The 26,445-nt window shown below is 41.0% G+C and overlaps 2 protein-coding genes across 4 annotated transcripts in view; one reads left to right on the forward strand and one right to left on the reverse strand.

Moving 5' to 3' along the window:
- Positions 1-3,985, reverse strand: part of epb41l2 (erythrocyte membrane protein band 4.1 like 2) — a 38,231-nt gene extending 34,246 nt beyond the window's left edge. The window contains exon 1 of the mRNA XM_072440754.1: positions 3,911-3,985. The gene's annotated coding sequence lies outside the window, so the exon portion shown is untranslated. The remainder of the gene's footprint in view (positions 1-3,910) is intronic.
- Positions 3,986-12,880: 8,895 nt separating this feature from the next.
- Positions 12,881-26,445, forward strand: part of itpkb (inositol-trisphosphate 3-kinase B) — a 41,701-nt gene continuing 28,136 nt past the window's right edge. The window contains exons 1-5 of one of the 3 annotated variants that reach the window (XM_072440822.1): positions 12,881-12,978; positions 15,780-15,917; positions 16,246-16,411; positions 17,477-17,758; positions 19,165-19,944. In XM_072440822.1, the coding sequence (XP_072296923.1) occupies positions 15,880-15,917; positions 16,246-16,411; positions 17,477-17,758; positions 19,165-19,944 (1,266 nt within the window). In that variant the 5' untranslated portion in view covers positions 12,881-12,978; positions 15,780-15,879. Of the gene's footprint in view, positions 12,979-15,762; positions 15,918-16,245; positions 16,412-17,476; positions 17,759-19,164; positions 19,945-26,445 lie in introns of all 3 variants that reach the window. The other 2 variants (XM_072440841.1, XM_072440831.1) reach the window with 2 other exon arrangements.

Raw genomic sequence — 26,445 nt, forward strand, 5'->3', positions numbered from 1 at the left:
AGGGCAAACACAAGCCGTTTCCCAAGTGATGTTTAACTGACCAGTCCCGTGTTATTACCATCGTAAGTGTGTAATTACAAGCGCAGTACTGCTAGCCAAGTCTAATCATTAACTCATTTTGTTTTACACCTTTTTGACAGCTGCGACGTTGGAAAGTTTCACAAGTTTTCTAAGACTACTTGCGTTACATAGCAGAAGAATAACTCGGCTCATAACTGGTTTGGTCACTAGCTAAACTCCCCTTTTCTGCAATTAAATCAACCAGGCGCAAAATAAAAGCAAGGAGAGAGCACTATGCAGTTAAATGTGGCTGTGCGGCCGGGAAAGGACTGGGTAAAGAAAACGCAGTCTCGTGAGTGAATGGTGGGTCTGGTGTTGCCATGGAGACCTACATCCCACTGAGAGCGGTGACAACAGGTGCCGAAGCAAAACAAATGAGTCACAGTGTTTGATTAGATTGTGAGTGCAGGAAGTCTAAGATGATGAGGAGATGTTTAAATATGTCTCCGTTAATGACACGAACACTTCCGAATAGAGGAGGGCTTTGATGGAAGATGTGGTTTTAAATTGACTCTTACAGCTGCTGTGGTTGTTTGGATAAAAGTAGAGCGTGATGTGCAGAAAGATTGCTCGTGCGGTTCATGTTAGGGAGTTTAACATGTCAACATTTTTCAGGGCAGCAAACAGTTGGATTGGCAGTAGAGTGTATACAAGGGCATTATTTTGATCAATTCAATTAAAAACAAGGTCTGAACTCTGCTCCAAACCACATGCTTTTACTGACATAATTACCTGTAGACTATAGTGATCAAAAATATAAAACAAATCTGATACTAAAACTATGACACTACTAAAGTATTGAAACAAAATACAAATTTAAGCATGTGAAATGACAAACTTTCCCAAACAGTTCCCAAACAGGATTGAGCTTCCTCAGAACCGATGCAAGAACACGTAGTATCTGGAATATTGTATCAAGCTTATTCTTAGTATCAAAACAGATACTTTAGTATTGTGACAAAACTACTGTAGCCCTCTTGATTAAAAAGACCCTAGCATATCATGGATGCTTAGAATCTCAACTGGAACTAATTGTATGGCATAACACTAATTGTCAGTATGTTTGACAGTTGACACTATGAACGAGTGTTTAAGCTAAATATACTATTCGTTACAGACTCCTGGTTGAATTTGATTAGTTATCATGACACAACATAAGGAAGATTTGTAGAACTAGCACTCTCCAATATAAAAACACAGGTGAAAATTGGTAACAGCACAAAACTAACAAGCGTCTAGTTATCTGGACTACAACACATCAACCTGTCGGAATTTCTATTATATTAAAAAGTGACCAATGTGACTATGCCACATCATGTAGTACCGTACAACTCAGATACTTCCTCTCTTTCTAACAAGGGCAAACCTGAAGCCATTGCTCTAAATTTAGAAGTCTCATGTGACCACTGAAGATGTCCCAATTTAAGAACCATTTTCTCGTCACACGTTACACAAGGCGACAGAGAAAAAACAACGCCCCAGCATCCACATGTTGACTGACTGCAGTTCACGCTCACTGACAGGACCAGACAGATTATTCAGACGCCTATATCAGCGAATCCCAGACCCACGACCATTGAACTCTAAACAGGAAGCAGGAAGTGTGGCAACGGGACAGTGCACAGAACCCAAAGATGACCTCCTCTTGTCTTTCTGTGTCCCTCACTCCCGATATGTTCCCCGTCATTAGCCGTGTTGGATCTGCTTCAAGAGACAAGTCACCGAGGTCTGGTTTCAATCGGGCGAGTATTTCTTAGATTTGATACAGTAAAGTGGAAATGGATATGACCAAAATGGTTTTACCACACCCTTCAAGGCTCTATTGAACCGTGTGTAACATAATCAGTTTCTCAGGAAGACTCTTCATTCATTGTCATTCTTCTCTACAACAACCAACTGTTTACATAGCAAACACAAGTCATTCCCCTGAGACAGATATGTCCAGATTGAACGTGTATTTGAGATGACAACGCAGCATGCCTTTAAAAAAAAAAAAATTATTCCTAGTTCCAAATTTAAACTCAGCTCTTGGGACTAGAACTGATGAGACTTACAGTTCCTGAATCTAACTAAACTAACCTCAATGGGAACAGGCTTCTCTTGCTTGACGCTTCTTTATATTAGTTTCCCCTCGCGCACAAACACGTCACAAAGTTCTTTCAACTCAACCTCAGTGCATTTTACAAACTCCTTAAAACTGCTAATTAGAGGATGCTAACGGGTCAGCTCTCCCTTTCAACCCTTTTTTTTTTTTGCCAGGGACACTCCCCAACTTTTAAACTTAAGCCTCCTCCTCTCTGCGTCCCCAGCATTCCTCCACTTCATACGGAATGATCTACTGGAAGAAAATTTGACTATTGGACATGTCGGCCTTCTTCAGGGTCAATTAGGCCCGGCATATCGGAAATCTTCAGAGCTACAATATGTACTCGATCAAGTCAACAATCATTTTTTAACAGGTCCTGACCAGACTTCCTGTTCTTCCAGTTCAGGTAAAAGCTCTTTACAACAGGCATTGTGGTGTAAATGCTAGGGGTGTGCGTATATTATAAGTATCGATAATCGCCATGAGAAACATATTCATGGCATAAAACACAGCACGATGATAGAATATTTTGTGCGATATATCATGTATCACCATGTTATTGTGATATTATTCTAACATGAGCAATAAATCAAGTATCAAATTATGAGGGAGCCCTAGTAATAGCCTTTAAGAAAGAATATAAAGGCTGAAGGATATCACCTACTATACTAAGCAATAACAATACAGAAGCAACTTTTATTTTGTGTTGTAGTTGGATTCAAAGCATACAGACACCACTGCCTGCGATAAGTGTTTTTATCAATCTTCGTTCAGCATCGCAGTGACAAAATGGATTAAGTAAATTCAATCTTAAAAATTCTTTCCACTCGAGGTTAAAAAGTGCAGCATCTTTAATAAACAGCACTTTTGTCAGCACTTACTTCACAATCTTTCTGACAAACCAAAAATAAATTCACAAAATCAAAGCATTGCGGACAATACATCTGCACTTGAAACACACTCTTTCCTTTCAGAGCTGCAGCCCTCTGCGCCGCGCTGTCCTGCCTCTCGGTGCGAGAATGTGACCCTCTGCTGATTAATCTGTTTTAACCATGTCTGGACTAGCGCCAAAACCACAGGCCCACTCTCCCTCATACTTGCCTTTTTTGTCTTTTTGATTGTATCGCTTCTTTCAGAACAGAAAAGGGCAATTGCCCTCCTGGAACTACAACAAGGATGTTCTTTTCTACTCTATTCAGACAAAACAAACGTGCCCACAACTCACTTCAAAAACACCATACTTCCAACAACTTTCTCTTCCTCAATATCGCTTTTGCACTCTTTTCACTTATTGCTCCACCCTTCTCGGGGTAATAAACGGTGCAATATAGTCTCCATTCATGCATGACTCTCTGATGTCCTCAACTTGAATTAAAGTCCTACAATGCCCGCTGGCTGAACAGACCTGAAAGCTAGTGGTCATTACTCAATGTCACGGTTGAGTGCTGCTCTATAGAATAATAGGTTTGTCCACCTAAGTAGTGACTGTAATAACCATGAAAGACGGGGTATGATTAAAATAAGTAGTTTCAAGACCCAGAAAAGGATAGAAAATATGTCGGAAAGAAGGCAACGTACAACTTTTTGGTACGGCAAAAACCCGAGTAAGTAAGAGCTCAAGCAATATGATAGGTATCTAAAGAAACCGATTTCCTTACATTCGCCCTGCTTTTTATGACTTTTATATGATCAATAGGTGCATTAAGAAAATATGAAACTTATTTATTGGATGTTTCATAGCAGCTTTTTCAAAATAAGACCTACCGTGGGACTGCTGCTCCTGCTGAACCCACCAGTCCACAGTAAAAGCCCACAAACACACATAGGGATGTTCCCATAGCCTTTCCGAATGGTTGAGCAATATCTCCCTCTCTCATTGGGTCACTCTCAGTCTCTCTCAGTCGAACATCCACATGTTTCCCTGGCCTTGTTAACCACCCATTTTTGTCTGTCGTCTATAGGTGAAAGAAGGTGATAAACATCATGGTATATAATCATCTGCCGCACACCTGTTTTTCTTACTTTTCGCGCTCTGGGCTACTTGCATATTCAGGGTCGACCCACAACAGCATTCCTCCCTCCGTCGTTTTAAACTCTTTTTTTTCACATTTCAAATAGCCATAAAATCTCAAGACAGCCAAAAACCTACCGGTACATGAGTCTATTTTCAACGCCAGTGGGTCCCTGCTAACTTTAATGAGGGAATTCTCCCACCAAGATCAACCAATTAGGCCTTGTCCTCATTAGTGGGCTGGACAGAGATGTTACTGTTCTACTTCTTGGGTACAGCACAGTGCAAAGACACGGACGACGACCACGCCACTGAGAAACTTAACAAAGGTTAGATGAGGACAAAATTACAGGTCTGAAATGTGCAAAAGGAGAATTTGGTTAACCCAGTCATTAGGCTTATGGCACATGGGCATCCAATAACAATCAGTTTCCCACAGCGCATCTAAATAGGCATAGTCCGTGTAATGTAATACAGTGCAAAGGCTTTTGTAATGCGTGCAATGTTCAATCGGAGCAATGAGACCAAGGGAAATGGGTGTTGAATTAACTCTATTGTCATTTTTAGGAGCATGCAGTTGTAAGCCTATTTGGTTGCAGTGGGTCATTGGCCAACATCGTTACACTACAAATGCATTTCAATATGATTATAGCTGAGGCAGAACTAAAGATACAGCCAACATTATGAAGCTGATGTCTTATATAATAAAGTCTTCTGCTGTGTTTTATTTGTCAGCTCTGATGCTCCCAGTGCAAAAGGAGGCGAAGGACCTAAAAGCCACTAAAAGACAGGGGTTGGATTTTAAGAGGATTTCTACAGTTATAATACTTACTGTCCATATGCTCTTCTCAGACATGTACATTAGTATTAAAGCTACCGTATTTTCCGGACCTTTTTTCATAGTTTTGGCCAGGGTACGACTTATACTTATATACTTATACTCCGGAACGACTTACATGTGATATTATTTGTTATTTTCACACTTGGAACCGTATTTCATACTCCAGTGCGACTTATATGTTTTTTTCTTCTCCGTTATGCATTTTTGGCTGCGACTTATAGTCCGGAAAATACAGTACTCTTGAGGACGGAGGAAACTTGGAAAACACTAAATAAAAACACTACCCTGATCAGGCATGGATTTTTATATTGCATTTAAATTTACTTGAACATCTGCAGCTCATGTAGGATTTCAGCTTCCTGTTTATAAGTACTGGTAATATCTGAGGACTTTTGACCATCCAAAGGCAACCGTGCTAGATTTTCATAACTCTGAAACCCATGGATACTGGGGCTAAATAATCTACATATTGATATATCGTGATCTACATTTGGTGACACAGTATTGGTATCGTGGGCTGCTGCATCTAATATCGACTCAGACGGTCCCTCATCTGCCTGAAGAGTGGGTCCAGCTCGACTCAGACGGTCCCTCTTCTGCCTGAAGAGTGGGTCCAGCTCGACTCAGACGGTCCCTCTTCTGCCTGAAGAGTGGGTCCAGCTCGACTCAGACGGTCCCTCTTCTGCCTGAAGAGTGGGTCCAGCTCCAGTCTCCTTGTGTCCGTCTGTCCGTCTGTGAGAGTCGGATCTCTCCTTCACTGGAACTCCTCCAGGTTTCTACGCTTTTTTCCCCAAAGAGGTTTTTTTTGTAGTTTTTCCTGGCCGAGAAGGAGAGTCTAAGGACAGAGGACCCTGGGACATCGTCCCTCGCCACCACAGACATTGTCTGACTTCATCGCCACCACAGACATTGTCTGACTTCATCGCCACCACAGACATTGTTGATTCATTTCTCCCTGTGGCCCTCAGAGGCAACTGTTGTTGTGATTTTGGGCCTTACAAAAATAAATTGATTTGATTTGATTTGATATCGCAAAGTGTATGTTTTGGTCGACGTAGATAAAGTTTAGGTAGTCATCTGGACAACATTTAAACATTCCAGACCAGTCATTTTCAATCTGAAGGACCTGGCCTTGAGAAGTTTCAATTATTGTGAAAAGAAATATCACGATTTATGGCACCATGACCAAACAACAGTGAAATCCTCATGTTGTCCAACTGAATGAACAACTAATGACATTGGCTCACGTACATGTGATGTGCAGGTTATTTAAAAAACAATCATCGATGATACTATTGCATGTACTGGATCGTGAGGGGCCCCTGTGAGGACCCCTGGGAGCCCCTGGTCTTTCCCCATACAGTCTGTGCTTGTGAAGTTTGCCATGTCGACACACACCTCCAGGTTAGGGACAGGTCCAGCGTGTTATCACAGTGCAAACACAGCAGATCAGAGGCGTGCTGGGGTGGAGAAACGTGCAGTCAGGACGCCTCCATCAGACAAACGGTGATGATTTCTGGAGTGAGGGACATCGTGCAGAGAAATAGGGCGCCTTCTGCTAGGGGGATATTCCACGACGAGCCTACTTTACCCCCCCACGGCCCCTGGAGGTAACTCACCGCACACGACCGTAACTCTACTCCAGGAAATATACCACCTCCGCCTCCACACACGCGTTTAGTTCCAACTTTCTTGCGATTTACCTGAGATTTTACGAGCAACACCTTTGCACGCGTTCTAACCACACAGCGCAGAGGAAGAACAGAAGTGTGCAGAAGAAGAACAGAAGTGTGCAGAGGAAGAACAGAAGTGTGCAGAGGAAGAACAGAAGTGTGCAGAAGAACAGAAGTGTGCAGAAGAACAGAAGTGTGCAGAAGAACAGAAGTGTGCAGAAGAAGAAGAACAGAAGTGTGCAGAAGAAGAAGAACAGAAGTGTGCAGAAGAAGAAGAACAGAAGTGTGCAGAAGAACAGAAGTGTGCAGAGGAAGAACGGAAGTGTGAAGAGGAAGAACAGAAGTGTGCAGAAGAACAGAAGTGTGCAGAAGAAGAACAGAAGTGTGCAGAAGAAGAACAGAAGTGTGCAGAGGAAGGACGGAAGTGTGCAGAAGAAGAACAGAAGTGTGCAGAAGAAGAACAGAAGTGTGCAGAAGAAGAACAGAAGTGTGCAGAAGAAGAACAGAAGTGTGCAGAGGAAGGACGGAAGTGTGCAGAAGAAGAACAGAAGTGTGCAGAGGAAGGACGGAAGTGTGCAGAAGAAGAACAGAAGTGTGCAGAGGAAGGACGGAAGTGTGCAGAAGAAGAACAGAAGTGTGCAGAGGCGGCGGTAGTGATGATGATAACAAGAGGATGATGGACGACGCCATGAAGCAGCAGCCGCGCACGCATCTTCTCCTCGACACTTCGGGCATGGTTTTACTCGCTCACTACGCGCTTTTCCACGCGCGTTCGCCGGCAAAACGCGGGAGACGCGGACGTAGTAACTGGCGACACGTTTCCGCGACGCGACTAAAACCACCGGACGAAACGCGTTAAAAATATCAGGAAGGGGGGAAAAAGCGGTGAATCATCTGCATCGGCCAAGTTAGTTATCGCGTCACGTGATGTTTGGAAAAAGAGGGTGAAATGAAGCGTTACCTTTGTGTGTTGCAGCGCGTGGTTTAGTCGAATGTCGGGTCTCCTCCAGACAGAGCTGCTCCCACTCCCACAGCCTCCAGAAATCCAACTACGATCCTCACGCACACGGGGAAATCTGGCTCTGACCTATGTGTCCATCATCCGCGAGTCCCGCCCACTACAGTGCGAAACATCTTTTGGCGGCGCCTGATTGGTTGCCCGGGGTTACTGTACCGAATACCGCGGTCTGATTGGTTGTTTTGATGTGCTAAGCGGATGTGGTGGGGTTGGACTTTGTTAAAGTGACGAGACGCCGCCATCTACAGGTTTGAAGTTGTAACTGCATGTTTACGTATGTTATTTTATAGGTCTTTTTTAATGGTCTTTTAATGGTTTGACGAAATAGAAAAGGAACCTACTTTCAGGCTATGTTTATACCAGCAGTAGATTGTTAAAGCATCTTGCAAAGAAATCAGCAAAGTGTTTTTTATTAAGACTACAAATACCTACCTACGGACCTATAAATAGAAGGGCTATATGTTCCATGGTAATTTGCATTTCATCAACAGAGAGAGCCGCACTGTATTTAAATTCGCCTACACCTAAACACAAAGGGTCTTCTTGATTACAAACTGGACATCATCACTCATAAACACTCTTGACTCTGCCCACAAACAGATTACAGTAGCTCCTGTAATTGGCTTACAGTGCATGGTTGTGCGTGCTTGACATCCAACAGTAAATTCACTGCAGCAAATTTGAGCCACAAAAAGTAGTGACTGATGATGCCACAATAAAATAAAACAGGCATATTTTGTTTTTGTTTGTGTTTTTTGCAGAATGCTTTTTTTGTGATAATGAGAAACAAAAGCAATGTGTACAAAACAGCCGCTTGGATTTAGTCGACTCACCATTGGCAGTGCCCATGTCCAAGTGAAAGCAGCATGAAATACAAAGGAAGTATCAATGTTAGATATCAACATTTTACACAATATGAAATGTGTTCTATACACTCACTCCTTTAATACACTATGGGTTGATATAAACCTGGAACAGTTGGCTCTAATTCTCAATACAGGACATTATTGGACGATATTGGGTTTCATTTTGGCAACAGTACCTATACAAATTGGTATAAATCCAGTGTTAAAACATCAAACCGTAATGCAATCTTTAGCCTATTTGAGTCTTTTTTTCAAATAACATTCCTACATACGCAATTTAATTCCTCAAATAATGATAGGCTAAGAATCTGCCCTTCTTTCTGGTCGATTGGAGCTTAAATTAAATTTGAACCTGGTGACAGTGACCTCGTTTAACCTCAAATGGAATGAAAACCAAAACATGGAGACACAAATAAAGTCTAATTGGGTTCAATAGGTCTTCGGTTTTAATAAGTTTAGTCTTATATGAAATACTGGTCTGACTACAAATATCCTAAGCTTGTCATGCACAAACATAATGGTGGGAATAATGTTCATTGCACAAAGGGAAGGCTGGCAGTCTTGACTACAAAAAGGTTTTTCAAAGCACCACCACAAACTGTACAGTCCACAGTTGAAAAATAAAAGTTAACAGAACCAAAGCAGATGTAATAAATACAGTAGCCCAGGACAATACATTTGGCTGAAAAGTCTGAAAGGCCTTAATTAGTGCAGAGAGGCCTAAAAGAGAAAAAATATCATTAAATTGACTAAAACTGTTTACCACATTTTGAGAATAACTGGACTTCTATGTCACGTTTGTAACCTATTTAAGACGTTTCTCTGTTTTAGCTTTAAGTAATTTACTAAATAAAAAAAACACACATAATTTTATTTATTTTTTTACAGAAAAATACCAATAATTTGCATCATACGCTGACCTGAGTGACCCGCAGTGTTGGAGCAGCACAAGCAGATTGCAGTCGTAAGGATAAGCAAGCGCGTCGTCCTGTGTTAACGTGGAGGAGGACTAGTGCGGATGTGAGTTTGCCATCCAGGCGTGAGATCAAGCTTGTGCAGATTCTCTGTGGGATTAGTGACGAGCTCCTCTGAGGGGAATTACCCGAGCAGGGCCATCTGGACAGCACTGCCCCCGAGACCAGCCGTGTCCATCTCTCCTCTTAGAAAACTTAGAAAGACCCACAAACGTTATAAGTGTTACATGCTTTAACAACAGGTACAAACAGTATTTTGTCTGTTTTATTGTATTGTTCAAAGCCAACGTCGCTCACATTAACAGACCAATCATTTAATTTGGACCATCTCAAATGCCAAAAGTGGTGATAATCAGGTATATCACAGCAAAGGCACCTTAGTATAAAAATAAAAATGTGATCACGGTTAAAGACTACTTAATTCTTTGGCCTGAACGTAAGTCACCTTTTTGGTCCCACTGAATTTACTCCCTTGACTCCCACTTAAGAAGAACAACTATAATCTTACTTTTTATACCCCCCATGTTTTTGTCAGTCACATCAGTTATTGTTGTCATTTCAAGCATATATTTAGTCATTTGTAATCAATAAAACATTTGAAAACTTCACAGTGTGAGCCGAACAAACTGTACTTTACCCCAAAGTTAAGTTGGTCTTCAGGTGGAACACTCTGTTCTGTCTCCTGCGTCCAGCAAAGACACTGAACAAATACTGGCCTTTCCATTCCCACCTGTTTGTTTTATGTCACGCTGCAGTTCCTTCTCTTCCCTCCTCCAGCTGTGAGTGTGTGTGTGTGTGTGTGTGTGTGCAGTAACGTTACACTTTTGGATCAGGTGTCGTGCACAGGTGAACAGGACGAAGAGCGAGAGAAACCACGCAGGGGATGGGTAATTGAGTGTGCCAGTGAAGATCTTTGAAGGCTGGTTCCAAGAAGGCCCCCAGCACAAATGACTCAGTGCTTACTCATAACGTGCCAGACCAACATTCTGATAACACCCATGGTCAAAAAGTTATTATTTTCTCCACAGAAAATTTGCTACACATAAAATAGTTGTAAGGCTAACACTTTTTTTGTTAGGAAATGCATTTAACCCATCCTTCAACTTCAACTATTTGGTTTGGTGTCCTTTTAAATAAAGATAGTGTTTCATGTAAACATGGTCCAGCATGCAAGGCCTGGATATAATTTATCATGCATGGAAATATAATCAAAGTTAACTGGAAGCACTGCTTTGTCTGAAGCGCTGTTTCTCAAATTAGACTTTAAATTGAGCGTTTTTTTAACTACACAATCTGACCATAAAGGACTGACTGAGCTGATTTGTGCTGTTAAACACGTCCCTCTCAAAACAAGCTGTTTTCCAGTAAGTCATACACTTTGTTGTTTAAAATCTGACAATTAAATAGGTGCCTCTGAATACGCTGTTTAATTTAAGGATTAATCTCTACAGTGTATGTTTGGTTCCTTCACATGGTCAGTACAGTAACTGAAATCCTTAATGCATGTTGGTGCTATGTCCACTAGAGGGAGGCATTGTATTGTTGTATGTTGCCTGATACGACACAATAAGTCCATTTAAACTTCAAACTATAAAAAAGGAACATTTTAATAATTGTATGTGCCTTTGACCTATGCGTCTAAAATATTTGTTGGCTGCGTCAAGCTTTAAATAAGTATCTCAGGAATAATTTAGATTCCAAGACCATAAGTGTAAAGCAAAACCCCCAAGCACAAAATATATATATGGATTTCAACTTTCTGTTATCGGCACCATTTTGAGGGCCAATAAATTCAAATAAAGGAGCTGCAGATCTATAAAACATCCCATAAAGGACTCATAAATCTCCTTGTGTTTTGCTCATAGTTTAAGACTTGTTTTCAGTGGGCCGACCACTTCTGCCTCACAGTCCAAGCAAGTCTAAAAGAAGCAGTGTGTCTAATGAGAGTTGGATGGTTTTCTGGCTCTCACTTGTAACCATAGAAACATCACTGCTGTTTCTCAGGCTTTTACTGTGGTGTTTATCTGGTGCATCTCTAGATACATTTTTGGAAGCAGCAGAGCAGGCCATGGCTTTCCGAAGAAAACAAGCAAATTCACTTCATTATGTTGATGACCTCATTCAAATCAGCAGTTTCCAGAAGGTCTGCACCCATCTGCACCCATCTGCACCCATCTCATTCAACCCAAAAGCCCTGACAAACAAACCACGCAACTTTGCTGATATCAAAATGTTGACTACTTCTTTGATCAATATAATGGCGGGTGTATAGATCAAATGAAATGTTATAATAAGCTGAAATGGATAAGTGATGACGCAGAGGTGTCTGTGACTGGAAACATATACATAGGAGGCTCATAGGAGGCTCAATTTACACAATTGTAATTTGTAATAGAGGGGCAGAGAGAGAGAGAGAGAGAGAGAGCGAGAGAGAGAGAGAGAGAGAAGCAAGGGGGAGAGGGAGAGGCAAGGGGAGAGAGAGGCAAGGGGAGAGAGGGAGAGGCAGAGAGAGAGAGAAAGGCAGAGAGAGAGGTAGAGAGAGAAAGGCAGAGAGAGAGAAAGAGGCAGAGAGAGAGAAAGAGGGAGAGGGAGAGAGAGAGAGAGAGGGAGAGAGAGAGAGAGAAGCAAGGGGGAGAGGGAGAGGCAGAGAGAGAGAGAAAGGCAGAGAGAGAGGTAGAGAGAGAAAGGCAGAGAGAGAGAAAGAGGCAGAGAGAGAGAAAGAGGGAGAGGGAGAGAGAGAGAGAGAGGGAGAGAGAGAGAGAGAAGCAAGGGGGAGAGGGAGAGGCAGAGAGAGAGAGAAAGGCAGAGAGAGAGGTAGAGAGAGAAAGGCAGAGAGAGAGAAAGAGGGAGAGGGAGAGAGAGAGAGAGAGAGAGAGAGAGAGAGGGAGGCAGAGAGAGATAGAGGGGCAGAGAGAGAGAGAGAGAGAGAGAGAGAGAAGCAAGGGGGAGAGGGAGAGGCAAGGGGAGAGAGGCAGAGAGATAGAGAGAGATAGAGCGAGAGAGGAGCGCTTCCGGATTGCGCCGTCAGTCAGCGCGAGCCTCTACTATGAGCAGCATGTCAACACGAGCCTCCAGAGAAAAGTCTTCGGCGCGAGGCTCCGTCGTCAGTAACGCCCTTTGAACGCGTCCGTCCTCAAGCGCCACATCTCCTCACGCGGCCACGCAAAGCACGCGCTCTGTTTTCATCCTCTTTTAAGAAACTTTTTGTCTTTTCTTTTCTTTTTTTTGCGTTGTCGCGGGAAGAAGAAGAAGAAGAAGAAGAAGAAGAGCGCGGAGCAGCGTCGACACCGGGCGCGTTAAAGGGAGAAACCGCACCAGCATCGGCGAGGAAACGCGTGAAATCTGTCTCTGGAGGAGTTGTTGTTGTTTGTAGCAGACAAGAGAGGAGAAGAGAAAGTGATCAAACCCGCAGAAACGTCCCGGAGAAACATCGCGGAGGCGGAGAAAAGGTATTCAAAGTTTATTATGTCATTATTATAGTCATTATTATGCCCTTGTGTTGACAATCCAACGCAGTATTCACGTGCGCAACAGCAGAATAAACCTCTAAACCACTGTCAAGGTCTGGGCAGAGCGTTTTAATCAGAAATCATAACAAATAGTTGGCATTTTTCTGTAAATAACTTTTTTTCCCCATCCATCACTGCAGTGCTTATCCAAAGGCATTCTATCAAGTAGTATTTTGAGTTAGAGAGTACACTTTGGCTCAATCCTGAGGCAGATCTCTCTTTATTGATAAAAAAAAAAATACATACAAGATGATTATTAGTTTGATGCCAATGACAATAAGTATTGCTTTGGCTATTTTGCGTAATCATTCGTGGCATTAGGCTTATTTTGTGGTTTAAAAGAGCAAAAATGATTGTTATCTGAACTGTGATGATAATAATGGTCATATTTCCAAGTGCTCCTTTCCCATTTTCTCTGTCTCTTTGCTGGTTGCCATTGCCCACTTGTGTAATCGTGTGGGTAGTTTTAATATTTTCACAGTCCCACTCATTTTTCAGAGCGAAGTGGATTTTCACCATGCTTTTCAGAGCCTCATCTCCTGGTGTTTGTCTGCAGTCACTGTCGATCGCCTCCTCGAACAGGATGATTCTCGTTTGAGCGTCTGCTGAAATAATCTGTGGCAAATATTGGTCATGTTTAAGCACTTGAGCGTACACATGGCCTTCAGTGCATCCTGTAGCACGGGATCCACTCCGCAAAGGCTAAAGAACCATCATATACAGCAGTAATATAAATGAAATGGTCTGCTGAATTAGCATGGTCAAACGTGTCGAAAAGCAGATACTAATACATACAAAAACTCACATAAATACTTACTTATTCAAAGCAACAGAAAAATGCAAAGCGTACATGAATTTTGATCATCATATTTGACCTTATCGCCCACCACACGTGAGCTATGAAACACGCTTTTACTGGAAATCCATTATTAAGGAATATATTTCACCTATTTCTACGAATAACATTAAATTGTAAGTACTACTAGGTCTGATTGATGCCACATGTATGACTGTATGACTTGTTTCTGTCTCAATCTCAGAGAAATGTTTAAATTATATGGGATTTTCCAGGTAAAAATAATCAAAAAACGGCAACAATAATAACACCCGTACATTCCTGACTAACTATAAGTCGCACCTTTTTTCATAGTTTTGTCCGGGGTGCGACTTATACTTATATTTATACTTATATACTTATACTCCGAAGTGACTTAAATGTGATATTATTTGTTATTTTCACACTTGCAACCGCATTTCATACTCCAGTGCGACTTATATATGTTTTTTCTTCTCTATTATGCATTTTTTGGCTTGTGCGACTTATACTCCGGTGCGACTCATAGTCCGGAAACTACGTTAAATCACCTTTGCAATCAAAACAATAAAAATCACAGAAATATGACATCATTATATCTATTAAGTTTCTTTTCTTTTTCTATTCATCAGACGTTTTCTTACATTGCATTTCTTCACAGCACCGGTTTACATATTAGTTTGGAATGTGCGTCCATGAGTACATTTGTGAGTACTTTGTCCCCTCTGCGTACCGAGAACTCCTCGTGGCCAGTCCTTTGCGTGTCTTTCCGCTCCGTGTGGCCTAACCTGACCTTTCACTGTTACTAACACATCATCAATGGCCCCAGCAGCGCCTCACAAATGTCTTTATTCAGCGTGAAAAGAAAAGCAGGACTTGTGACTAACCGACCACTCGAGAGGCACAGCACATCGTGTCCGTCCTTCTCTCAAAGTGCGTCACTGGCCAACGAGGAAATCCCATCTGCGGCGCGTAGTTTATGACTGAACTTATCTCCAATCAAGACGTGTCCTGAGGCGCTTTGTGGAGGTTCAGACATGTAGCTGAATCATCCCAGACAAATGTTTGTAAAGTTGTGCTGGCTCGACACTGATGTTCATTTACATCTGCTTGATTCTTACAGCTTTGTTTTTTTGTGTTGTAAAGTGTCGTTTGAGTCCCAACAAAGCTGTATTATTATTATTGTTGTTGTTGTTGTTGTTTATCGTCATTATTTCAAACTTCAAGACTTGTTAAAAGGCTTGATACTTGAGACTTATTGCAATACTGATGGTTACAGTCTTATGTGTTAAAAATGCACACAAAATAGTACTAGTCATGTTAAGATTATCTTTTATTAGTATTTAGGTTATTATTATTATTATTTTTTTAAAACACTGTACTAATTATGCTATCAACGTTTTAGATAAAGAAACAGAATTATGAGTTAATTTTCAGGTACACAATAAAGAAACAAGCTCATTAACGTGATAAAATAATCTAATCAAATCAAATTTATTTATAAAGCACAATTCATACAAACTGCAATTCAAAGTGCTTTACAATGTTTAAAACACAATTAAAAAAAATAAAAACACAATGCAATTTATAAAAATGTAAAACAATGTACGTCAGAGTAAAATTAAATAAAGAATACAAATAAGAGTTTTAATGATAATGAGTTTACTACAATTTACTAAAATGAGCTTTTGCCTTTGTGGTTCCAGTGTACTTTATTTTATTACCGGTATATGCTTTGTTCAATAAAATAAGATTATAATTTCTGTATACTTCAAATCAAGCTGGGTTTATGAGTAAGCAAAGTAGTAAAGTAGCTTCAATAGTGGGAATGTCCTTACCTGTCTTTTAATCTGTAATCTCATTTTATTTATATTTCTATCTATTGGATTGAGCAGTAATAGAGTAAATAGTTGTTGCTTTGTTGCAGACGTCCTTGAAGTGTGGTGCTGCTGTGGCCTGAATGCGAGGTCCAGGCGACATTGTCCGATGTGTGTCCAGCTCCTGAAGCCCATGGCCTGGCCGCGGGGATGGCAACCTCTGCCCTGAACCTCGGAGTCATGAACAGGTCAGACACACGGATCAAAGAGCAGAGTCCCAGAAGCACTGCTGTTTGATGAGTTTAGCCCGACAAGCTGTTCAACCAGAAAGATGGGATTTCATTTCATTCAAGTTTGACAAGTCATCAACCAAGAACTCAAGTCAAATTATCTTTCCTTTGTCATTCAGATTAGTTGACAATTCAATCTTTATTCAACGTTTCTTCCAAATGAAACGCAATCACATAAACGGTCTTAGAAACAGTACTGGGCTGAATGTGTGCAAGCTTCTTCAAAAGCACCAAACACATTTCTGTCATGTGTTGTTTTCATGTGTTCTTCTTCTTCCTCGTGCAGCAGTAATCAGTTCCACGCTCAGCCAGCCTCATCCAGTAACGGCTCCACAGCGAGGACCAATCCAGTGGGTCGACCTGTGCTCGCCGTTCCCGACCGAAGCACCTACTGCCAGCTGCTGGGAGGCCTCTACGGCCCCACCAGCCCCATCAGCCCCACCAGCCCCACGGTAATGCAGATATGCTCATTGTTATACTATTTACAATACTTGTCATATTTAGTTGGAAAGCTAAATCTAAAGATACTGGAAGTGTAGATCGGTCACAAATGTGTTAAAGCTCAGGTCAGACCAATGAAAGAGGAATGTATTGAATATGTCATTGTACCGCAATTTTTAAAGTTTATCGTTCTGTCAAAACAATGCTCTTAAAACCTATGAAAAAAATAGTATTAGATTAGTTTATTTATGTCACAGGTATATTCAGACATTATTCCATTAAAAAAAAACAAGAATCCCTTTTTAAACATAAAGTTACCCGGAATATACAATAGCCTCTTGAGACCATGGACAGGAACCAGCTCGAGAAGATGACACGTAGATATGGAACACAATTAGATGAACAAAACAGGCTAATAACGGTTCCCTCAGCTCAGAGCAGGATAAATATCTGAGTCAGATCAGATTAAGAATGAGTTGAAGATGACTACAGTTGCTTCATCTAGTGTAGGGAGAGTTAATCCAGGCACATGAGAAGCATTCGGATCTACAGGTCAGGGTCATGAGCTGAGGCATCTTAAGTGCAGTCGCCACGGGAGCAGCATCAGCAAGTGTGAAATCATTCATAATTTGTAGAAAGCAAGAGGAGACTGTACAATAAAAGATGTACAATGTTGTCTCGAACATATCTTTTAAGTGAAAAAGAGTGAAACACGATTTAAGTTCATCTGTACAACTGTACAACCAGAGACTTCCCCCTTCAACACACGTACACAATGTCTTAATATTTGTTGTTGTTGTTGTAGCTTAATTGAATAGGAAAAGTTGAACAGAAAGAACTAGATGCCTCATGAATCTGCGGTTCCCGTGTGCTCCCCTAAACCTGTTTGGATGATTCACTGAGCTTCAGTTTGGGGAAAGTATTACTCAGTTTGACAAGATTCGCTTTTAATCCCGTGCCCCCAACCTTCGCCTGGAACTGTATTCCAGCGCTCAGCTTCATAGTACTTACCTTACATGGACTGAATCTCTCCCCGCTTCACCCTTCCCCTCTCCTCCGCCGGTTCTCGCTGCCAGACAACTCGTCCAACTCTGGGTCCAGCTTTTGTGTTCCCGTCTCCCACCTCCCTGTGCCCGAGCCCCAGCCCGCCCCGCCGCGCTCGCTCCCCCTCGCCGCGCAGTCCCGAGCTGCTGGGAGTCAATGTGGGCCAGAGGGTGCGTCGCCTGAGCTCGCCCGGCTGTGAGGACCGCTGGGAGGCCGAGGGGCAGGAGGAACGCCCGGCGGAGAGCGAGAGCAGGGAGGACCGGAGGCGCCAGGCACAGCTGCTGCAGATCCACCGTGAGCTGCAGAACGTGGAGGTGAGGCGGGCGCGTGCGGGACTGTGCTGGGCGCTGGGTCACAATATACTTTTATTGAAACTAGAGACCGTATTTTCCGGACTATAAGTGGTACCCTTTTTCAGAATTATACTTATATACTTATATACTTATACTCCGGAGCGACTTATATGTGATATTATTTGTTATTTTCACACTTGCAACCGCATTTCATACTCCAGTGCAACTTTATATATTTTTTTCTTCTTTATTATGGATTTTTTGGCTGGTTCGACTTATAGTCTGGAAAATATGGTACTCATTTGAACAATTATCGCATGTCAAGGATGCATTTGTACCTATTTGTAGGAGTTTTGTGTGGTTTTGATCGATAGCAGTAATATAGTTATAGTTTTTTATAGTTACAGTATAGTTTTTGGTCTAAACTATTATTATGTTGTGTTGTTAATTATATTATGTTGAGTATTTTTAATCAATTTCTTTCATTATTATCATAATTTTGAGAGCTTTATAAGTTAAACAAAATGCAGCGCTGTTCTCTTCTGTCTTCCAATGATATTGAGTTTGACAGAACTATTGTGTTGCTTGAACTTGATTTGACATTTGTTATTGTAGAAATGTGGGTATTATTTTTGGCTGAAGTTTTGATTACTTACGCACATGAAAGCAAGCAGATTATGTTGTCACAATAACAAAAGCCGCTGTGTCCGTTTATGCGTTAAATGAATAACAAATTACAGACACCGCACAATGTCAGCCATCTATCATTATTTGAATATTGGCAACACAAAATATATATTGTTACATTTACATAAAGAAACCACATTAAACTACCAGTGGTTTCATTTGCTCCGAACTACCATGGGAAATCATGTATACTTACTGTGAGGGGGGGTCTCCTCTGCACAGATCTGACCTGTAACTTGGCTGGATGTTGTCACCAGCTTGTCTCCATGGTGATGGATGATTTAAAAACCAGACTGTGGAAAATTCAGAGGATACATTGTGCACTTTCTTTAAAAAAAAATATATTAAAAAAAAATATACTTTTATTTCAATAATCAAAATGGAAATACAATACATTTATAATATATACAAGTTAATTCACATACATATTCAGCTTTTCAAGGCACCAGTACATTAATTAAGGACATCATTTCATTACTTTTAGATATCTACATTTGTGTTTATAAAATGTACTTATGCGTATCACATTTTTGCACAGATATTAAGTTTTTTTATCTGTACAAAAGATTCCAAATGTAATGCAATTATAGTTTAGGTTGGGTATATTATAATGTGCAATAACCTGATTATATAACCCGCCCCAAAATAGACAAACGTGTTCATATTCTGTTGCTTAAATGGACATTAAAGGGAACACCTGCGGAGCACAAACTGACTCTCATCCTTTGTTGCCTTTCTAGGTCAGAGGAAAAGTCGGCATTTTCGAGGCCCACATCTCCGGGATCCGTGCCCAGGTCAACAGCGAACTCCAGCGCAGTCCTCGGTCTCCGCGGCGATCGACTGGCCACGCCCCCCTCCCTCTCGGCCAACCCGAGCACTCTGCACCCCGATGCCCAATGACGCACCCGCAGGAGAGCATGGTTCCCTGCGTGGTGCCCAACGGAAGGGAACCAGAGGAGGAGGAAGGCGAGAGGACGAGGCAGGACGGTTCCGTAAAGTCGCCGGCCGAGAACCAAAATGGACGCAGCACGGACACAGCTTCGCAGAGCGCGCGTGTATTGTCGGACGGGGAGAACGCAGAGCGACACATAGAGGATCATGAACTTCAAGCTAAAAGAGAACGGACAGAAATAGACGGAACGGAAAGGCCTCAAAACGAAACGCAAATGGAGGCGGTGGAAAGCGGCGGAAGCTCTTTAACAGACACGTCGGAGCACAACCACTCATTTACCGTCCTGCCTCCGATCCCCGCGGTGATCATCACGGACCACGAGAGCCCGCTCCAGCCTCCAGAAGGCCTCGGCTCCGACCAGCCAATGTCCTGCACCCCCAGCCCAGGCTCCAGCCCCGTTCCCGGGCACAACTTCTCCACGCGCTCCCTCAGGAAGCTGTCCTCATCCTCCACGTCCTCGGCCGGGTTTTCCTCATCGTGGGAAGAGTCTGAGGAGGACATCTCCAGCGACACGGAGCGAGGGGACCAGCTGCTCAACCCGACGACGCTCAGTTCTCAGCAGAAAGCCGTGAGTACAATACCACGCGGCGAGATTCACGTTTTTACGTAAATACGGCTCGGATATGTATCAAAATATAGTTTCTCTCTGGTGATTCTCAGTCCTTCATGGCAGTGGTTCCCAATCTTTTTTGGTTCGAGTTCCCTTTGTCTCGCACTACTCGCACTTCACTTGTGCAATGGTGATTTTATTAAGTCTTTACTAGTTCATTATACATTATATTATTGGCATTATATGTTCTAGTTTATATAAATGGACGTCCCAAAATAATCATCCTACAACAATATTCATGGATGTAAATTGTACTTCAAAGTAGACATGGGCAATATTGACAAAAAAATATATCTCTTGGGTATATCTATAGATTTTTCGATATCAATATTCAGGTGATATTTGCAATGCATCTGGAATGTGCTACAACCAGCCTGTCAATGTGTGAGTTGAGGTTCAAGTGTTGCACAGAATGTAAATGTACAATAAACTGAACCACAAATATGCAGAAATATCACTTTATACTCTTGTTTGGAAGATTACACGTTTCTGTCATTTTTAGTACTTTACATTTATTTATAGACGACTGAAATCATTCTTGAGTGCTCGCGTTCTCCTGGAAGAAACACTGCTCTTTTGTTTTGCATCTTTGTTGTCTGAAGCTTTAGCTGCTTAGTCATAGACGTACAGTAGTTCCTGGTTCGCCGGTTAATTGAAGGTCTTAGTCATGTTCTTAGGCGTGTTTTTCTTTTAGTGGAAACTCTGGTGTAGCTTAGAGTCAGTCATCAAATTGTCCCATTGATTTGTTGATTGAATGAGCTTGAACTGTTTTTCAACCATGATTAGGGATGTCAGGATATCAAAGTTTAGCGTTACGATTATTGTAAGGAAAAAAACACCAGAATTTTACCAAACTGTGAAATCTTTAATTTTCTCTTATTCTCATTGTCTAAACACGTTACTATTCCTGAAGTTTGTGAGCAACTTTACGAAATCCAACTTTCTGAAAGACAAAAACAGCCACATAAACAAAGTTCTTCACATTTAGATGCATTTTGTCGGCCAAAGATTGAATGAAAAATACTTAATGTTGCTTCTAAAATGTACACAATTATACTTCTTTCGATTCTTACTGTTACATTGTGACCTGAATAATCTGGACCTCCCTCTTCTAACCATGGATCCAAAAACACACGATATTTTGAAGGGTTGGAGTCAAAATAGCCGCAAAGTTATCACTCATAAGCTCTTTTTTATGCACATAGTAGGCCAATATAGACATGCAGAGTAGGCGATTGCCCGAAGGAAATTCCGATTTATAAATTGTCTGCGCCAGACAAGGAAGCGATCCCGTTTGTCGTTGCATTCTGAGTCGCCCGTTGCCTGTTTCTGCTGTTGCTGCTGTGTCAAACTGGCCTCCCGGAGCTGTGGATGACATTCTCCACAACAAAGCCGACTCTGTGCCCCGACCTGAGTGTGCGGCGGCCGCGTATGCGGGGGTGCGGACAGGGAACGTGTTTTTATGCTAAGAAGAAAAGTGACCGACGCTCAGAGGTTTGGGGGACGCTGTGCGGAGGCTGCAGTGCGTCGTGGAGGGACGCAGCGTTCGTTTGTGGCAATAAGGTCACGACGCGGCCGTCTCAGTTCTGCTTTTAAGTGCTTTTCCTTACACCGTTCTATGTGTGGAAGAAGAGAGACACACTTGTTGGTTTTTGCACGGAATTAATGTGAAGTTATTGTTGTGATTGTTCCAAACGAGTTCAAATGTTGGAAGAAAGCTGTGGAAACGGCAATTATGTAACGCATTGGCAGTTTCCTGGGCTTTTCCCTTCTGGGGCTTGCAAACTGTTTACCTCCCAACATGCTGCTAAGGAGGTCGAGATTATTCTGTCACAATAAGAACAAAAAACATATTAATCGTGAGAATTGTCGCCAGCGGCAATGAGTGCGAGTTCACTTCAATCTGTACTCCAAATAAGGAAAACTAGATGTAAAGTACTTTTCTATCTGGCTTTTTATGTGACGATATAGTTCATTTTTCATTTAAAAAGTTTGATTTCATAAAGATAGAAAGAAAATTAATGAATCCACAGTTGTTTTTGGTCAAAGTACCAATAAAAGTGACTAATCGAAAAATAGTGATGTTTCTTCTCACAATAATTGTAATAACAAATGTTATATTGTGACATACTTACACACTTTATATGTAGCAATTTGCATTAAAAAAAAAAATGGTTTTACTTCTATTACACGTGTTTTACTTTTAACTCTACAAAAGTGCAGCTTTTATATAATCTATTGCCACTCCACTGAACAATGCTCACAAAACATATTTCATTCACATTTCAGGACTGTTTAATAAAAACATTGCCTATTGTTTAACAGAAAACCAGGTTTTTACGAGTTTCTAATTTGGACTTTATTTGGTGTTAATATACCTGTTGTACATATAAATCATAGTTTTACACCAATTTAGTTGGTATTCGTAAAGAAAATGTTCAAAGTTTTTTTTTTAAAGAAAATGACAGGAAGTGACATCACACTAGGATACTCATTCCAGTCAAAGTTTATACATAATTTACTCAAAGAAACAACTTTTTTGACTCTCTAATTATTAATTCAACAAAATAAAGTCGCTCTCGTAAATTTTTATTTGTAAAAAATAAATAAATAATTCATTAATTAATTAATAATTGAGATCATCAATTACAAACAGGAAGTGAAATTATAAACCCAAAAAATGTGCTATTCTGTGATAACGTTCTTAGAAATGCAAAATGCAAAAAATATTTATCTGTATTTCAGTTTAATAAGTCGTCAGAGGCACTTAAAGCTCATTTGAACATAAACACACAGTATTTCTATGTCAGGTTTAGTGTTTAGTGTATTGTGATTAGTATTAGACACATCTATAATCTCTGACTGTGAATATTAAACGCTCAGATTCCCTTCTTTAATGCTGTCCGAGCTCTCACAGGTGTCCGGACTTACAGGCTTCATTTGTTTAAATGAATTTGGCTGCTGGATTTGAATACTGTGTTTGTTTTCACCTTTGCATGTGTTCTGCATTTTTTGTTTTCCACAGACCAGAGCAAATGCTTTTGTTTATCCGCCTTAAATGAAAGGCTGAGATACAAGAAGATAAACACACACGGACAGTTGACCAGTGGGAAAGTGACAAAGTACAAAAGTAAAACTTTTTACCTTTACTGCTACATTTGAGAGCAGATATAAGTACTTTCTACTGCACTACATTCTTGAACTGGACTGAAAAGTAAAGTATGTTTCTTGAAGTTTTGAGTCTACTTGAAAAAAAAAACATGGTGAAATCCACAAATAATATATCAATGCAAATTATAGACACATTAAGTTATTGATTCAGTCCCTTCGTTTGACCAAAATTCAGCACAATTCTTTATCGACTATATTTTACGCATTCATTGGTCTCTGACTGTGTGAAATACTATTACTTTTCACCCTAAAAGTACATTATTCCACTGGTACTTCAATACACTTGTTGAAGTAGATTTTATATGTGATACTTTCACTTTTACCGGTGTAATTTCTTTGCGTTTTGCTTTTACTTCTGTAACACATGTGAGTACTTCTTCCATCACTGCAGTTGCATTTCCTTTTTAAATATGTTTCTCACTGCAGCCCTGACAAAGTGAAATAAATCAGATTCTCTCTTGTGCATGAAACTCTCCTTGACAGCTCTTATCTGCGAGCCGAGTGCACAAAACATGCAGAAACACATACAGTACGCTCGATTGTGTGGGAGGAATGCAAGAGGGCGACGAGGTGGAGACTGGATCGAAGTGGGAGCATAAAACAAAACAAACCTGGGGTAACCAACTGGGGGAGAAAACAACAAAAAAACACATTAAAGCCACAAAACTGTCTCTGTAAATTGTCAGTTAATCCGTCGTCTTTCCTGAAGTCACCACAAAGAAGTGTTTCAGGGATCATGCATTCATTTTAGGCTTCAAAAGAGAGGTTTCCTCCCAAAGAAAGCGTGGCGAGGTTGAAACACAGGTGTAATAAGCCATCTGCTCGGACACGGTGATCAGCTTTAAGATGATATCACCTCGTTTTTTTTGCCCAGAGCACAGCCGGTTGAGAACAGAGCCATATATAGAAGAGGTTTGGCAGATCGTGCAGCGTCGGGCATTTCTCCAGCAAAAGAACGAGGGCTGTGTTCCTCGCGTTGGCAACTTTTGGACACCTGCGACGGGCAGATTTCAGCTGAATATGGTCAAACCTTTGCGTTCGATTGCGTTTTACGTGCCTGAACCGCCGAGCTAATGAGTCAATGTTCACCTCGGGATGTAACGATGACATCTCTGTTGAAAACGTTTGCTTTTGAGTGCTTTTTGAAAGAGATTTGTCATGTTAATAACTTTTAACAAGCTATTTCATTGTTCATTTAGTTGATGTAGGCCGGGATGACGCAAAATATACAGCATAAAAATAAATGAGAGCATTAAAACAATTCATGTTCACTTAGCTTCACGTAGCTTCATTTTTTTAATAGATTTTTTCACATTTGTATGAAATAATCATAGAACAGAGCTCAACACAAAAGAAAACTACCTCAGAGTGTAAAAAAATAATAATAACACAAGTCGACTGATGAACTAAAAATACAAACAAGCAAAATCACGGCACATTTAAATGAAAATAAAAGTCAAATTAAGTCCAAATGTCATTTTTTTCCATTTGTCTGATGTCTTTAACCACATCAGTCCAGCCCTCGATCGTTGGTGCAGTTTGTGTCATCCATTTCTTTGTTATGGCCTTTTTTCCTGCCAAAAGTATCCATTAATTGTGTCCATGGCAGGAGTTCTGAGGCCCAAGTACATACCGTAGTTCTAAACTTGAGCGGGATGGTGATGTCAAAAACAGTCTGCAGTGCATTGGTCATTTCAGTCCAATATTTTTGAGCAACAGGACTCACTTGGCCGCTTCATTGGTCAAACCTGTCACCGTTTACTGTGCGAGTGATCAATAAGTACATTTGCATTGCGATACCGCTCGCTCACCTCGATTTGAGCTGAATTATTTACTGTAATACGTATGGTTTGGGAGAAAAGATGAATGAAGTCAATCAGAAAGAAGGAGTGCTTCTGTTGGGGAAGTATCAAAGCGTGTGCAACTCAAATGAAAACAGAAGATTAAATTAGATTAAGAGTCTTTTATTAAATGGGACTCGCCTACACGTCTTCTTCAGTTTTCACCTAAGGATTAATTACATTTTGCACAGTTTGTCGACATGCTTTTATTTTAACTAATAAATCATTGAAGTAATTGTCAGCGAATGCAGTAAACTAATAAGTACCAATTACCAATAACTTTTAAATGCGTTGAAAGCAGACAAATACCGTATTTTCCGGACTATAAGTCGTTTTTCATAGTTTTAGCCGGGGTGCGACTTATACTTACATTTATACTTATATACTTATACTCCGGAGCAACTTATATGTGATATTATTTGTTATTTTCACACTTGGAACCGCATTTCATACTCCAGTGCTACTTATATATGTTTTTTTCTTCTTTAGGCCTTAGTTATATTATTACTTGGTTTACGGATCCGCCGCACTTAGATGATTGATTTCTACAATATAAATAAAATAAATTTATTATACTTTTTTTTTTTTTACAAAGTACCGCCGAAAATGCAAAATAGCATTAAATTAAAGTTAAAAAGCGGTATTAAGTCAAAAGATAAGAGCGCGTGAAGCAATTTCTCGCCAAACTCCTGCGGGAGTCCTTTATTTTGGAAAGCATTGCTGCTGGCCGCCTTTATATCACAAATACACATTTTAAACCTGTTTACCACATTTTCTTCGCCATGACTGGGTGGGTGGGGGAGGGTGCACACTTAAGCGTCAGTTCTGTCTGTCTAAAGCATGCTAAATCTACAGTTACACTCACCTGCGCGCCGTGTCTCACCCCCCTCCTCCCGTGGTGCGTTTTGGGCAAACCCGGAAGAAAACATCTTTTGAAATTGAAATTATATTTATATTTCGTCCGCCTGTGCAATATATTTCATTTAAAAATCCGTAAACCAAGTAATAAATAACTGCGGCCTTACTATGCATTTTTTGGCTGGTGCGACTTATAGTCCGAAAAATACGGTAGGCGCTTCCGTGAGTGGAAAAGTTGTCGTGCTTTTCTACTCGAACTTGTAGGGTCTATTGCTTCACCCGCTTTATGGTTATGGTTCGAATGGTCGCGACGATTGCGGTTTACTGCGTCGCGCCGGAACACGTTTGTTTGTCACCGTAAATGATCTGTTCCGCACACGACTTTACAAGATGCTTCTTACGTACACAGCGGCGCTCCCACAATACAAACTACTGCATCCTCGTACTGTACTTCTCACTGCAAGTACACGACATTTTCACACCGTGACCTCGCGCCCTTTCAACGCAGTTTACAAACGCCACTCTTGTGGACTGCAGGTGGAAGAATTGGGGCTGCAGCGGGGAATTATTCTGCAAGAAGTCGTACAAA

The sequence above is a fragment of the Eucyclogobius newberryi genome, unplaced genomic scaffold (genome assembly GCF_026437365.1).
Source record: "Eucyclogobius newberryi isolate DKJ021-1_F unplaced genomic scaffold, fEucNew1.0.hap1 SCAF_1, whole genome shotgun sequence".
Lineage (NCBI taxonomy): Eukaryota > Metazoa > Chordata > Actinopteri > Gobiiformes > Gobiidae > Eucyclogobius > Eucyclogobius newberryi.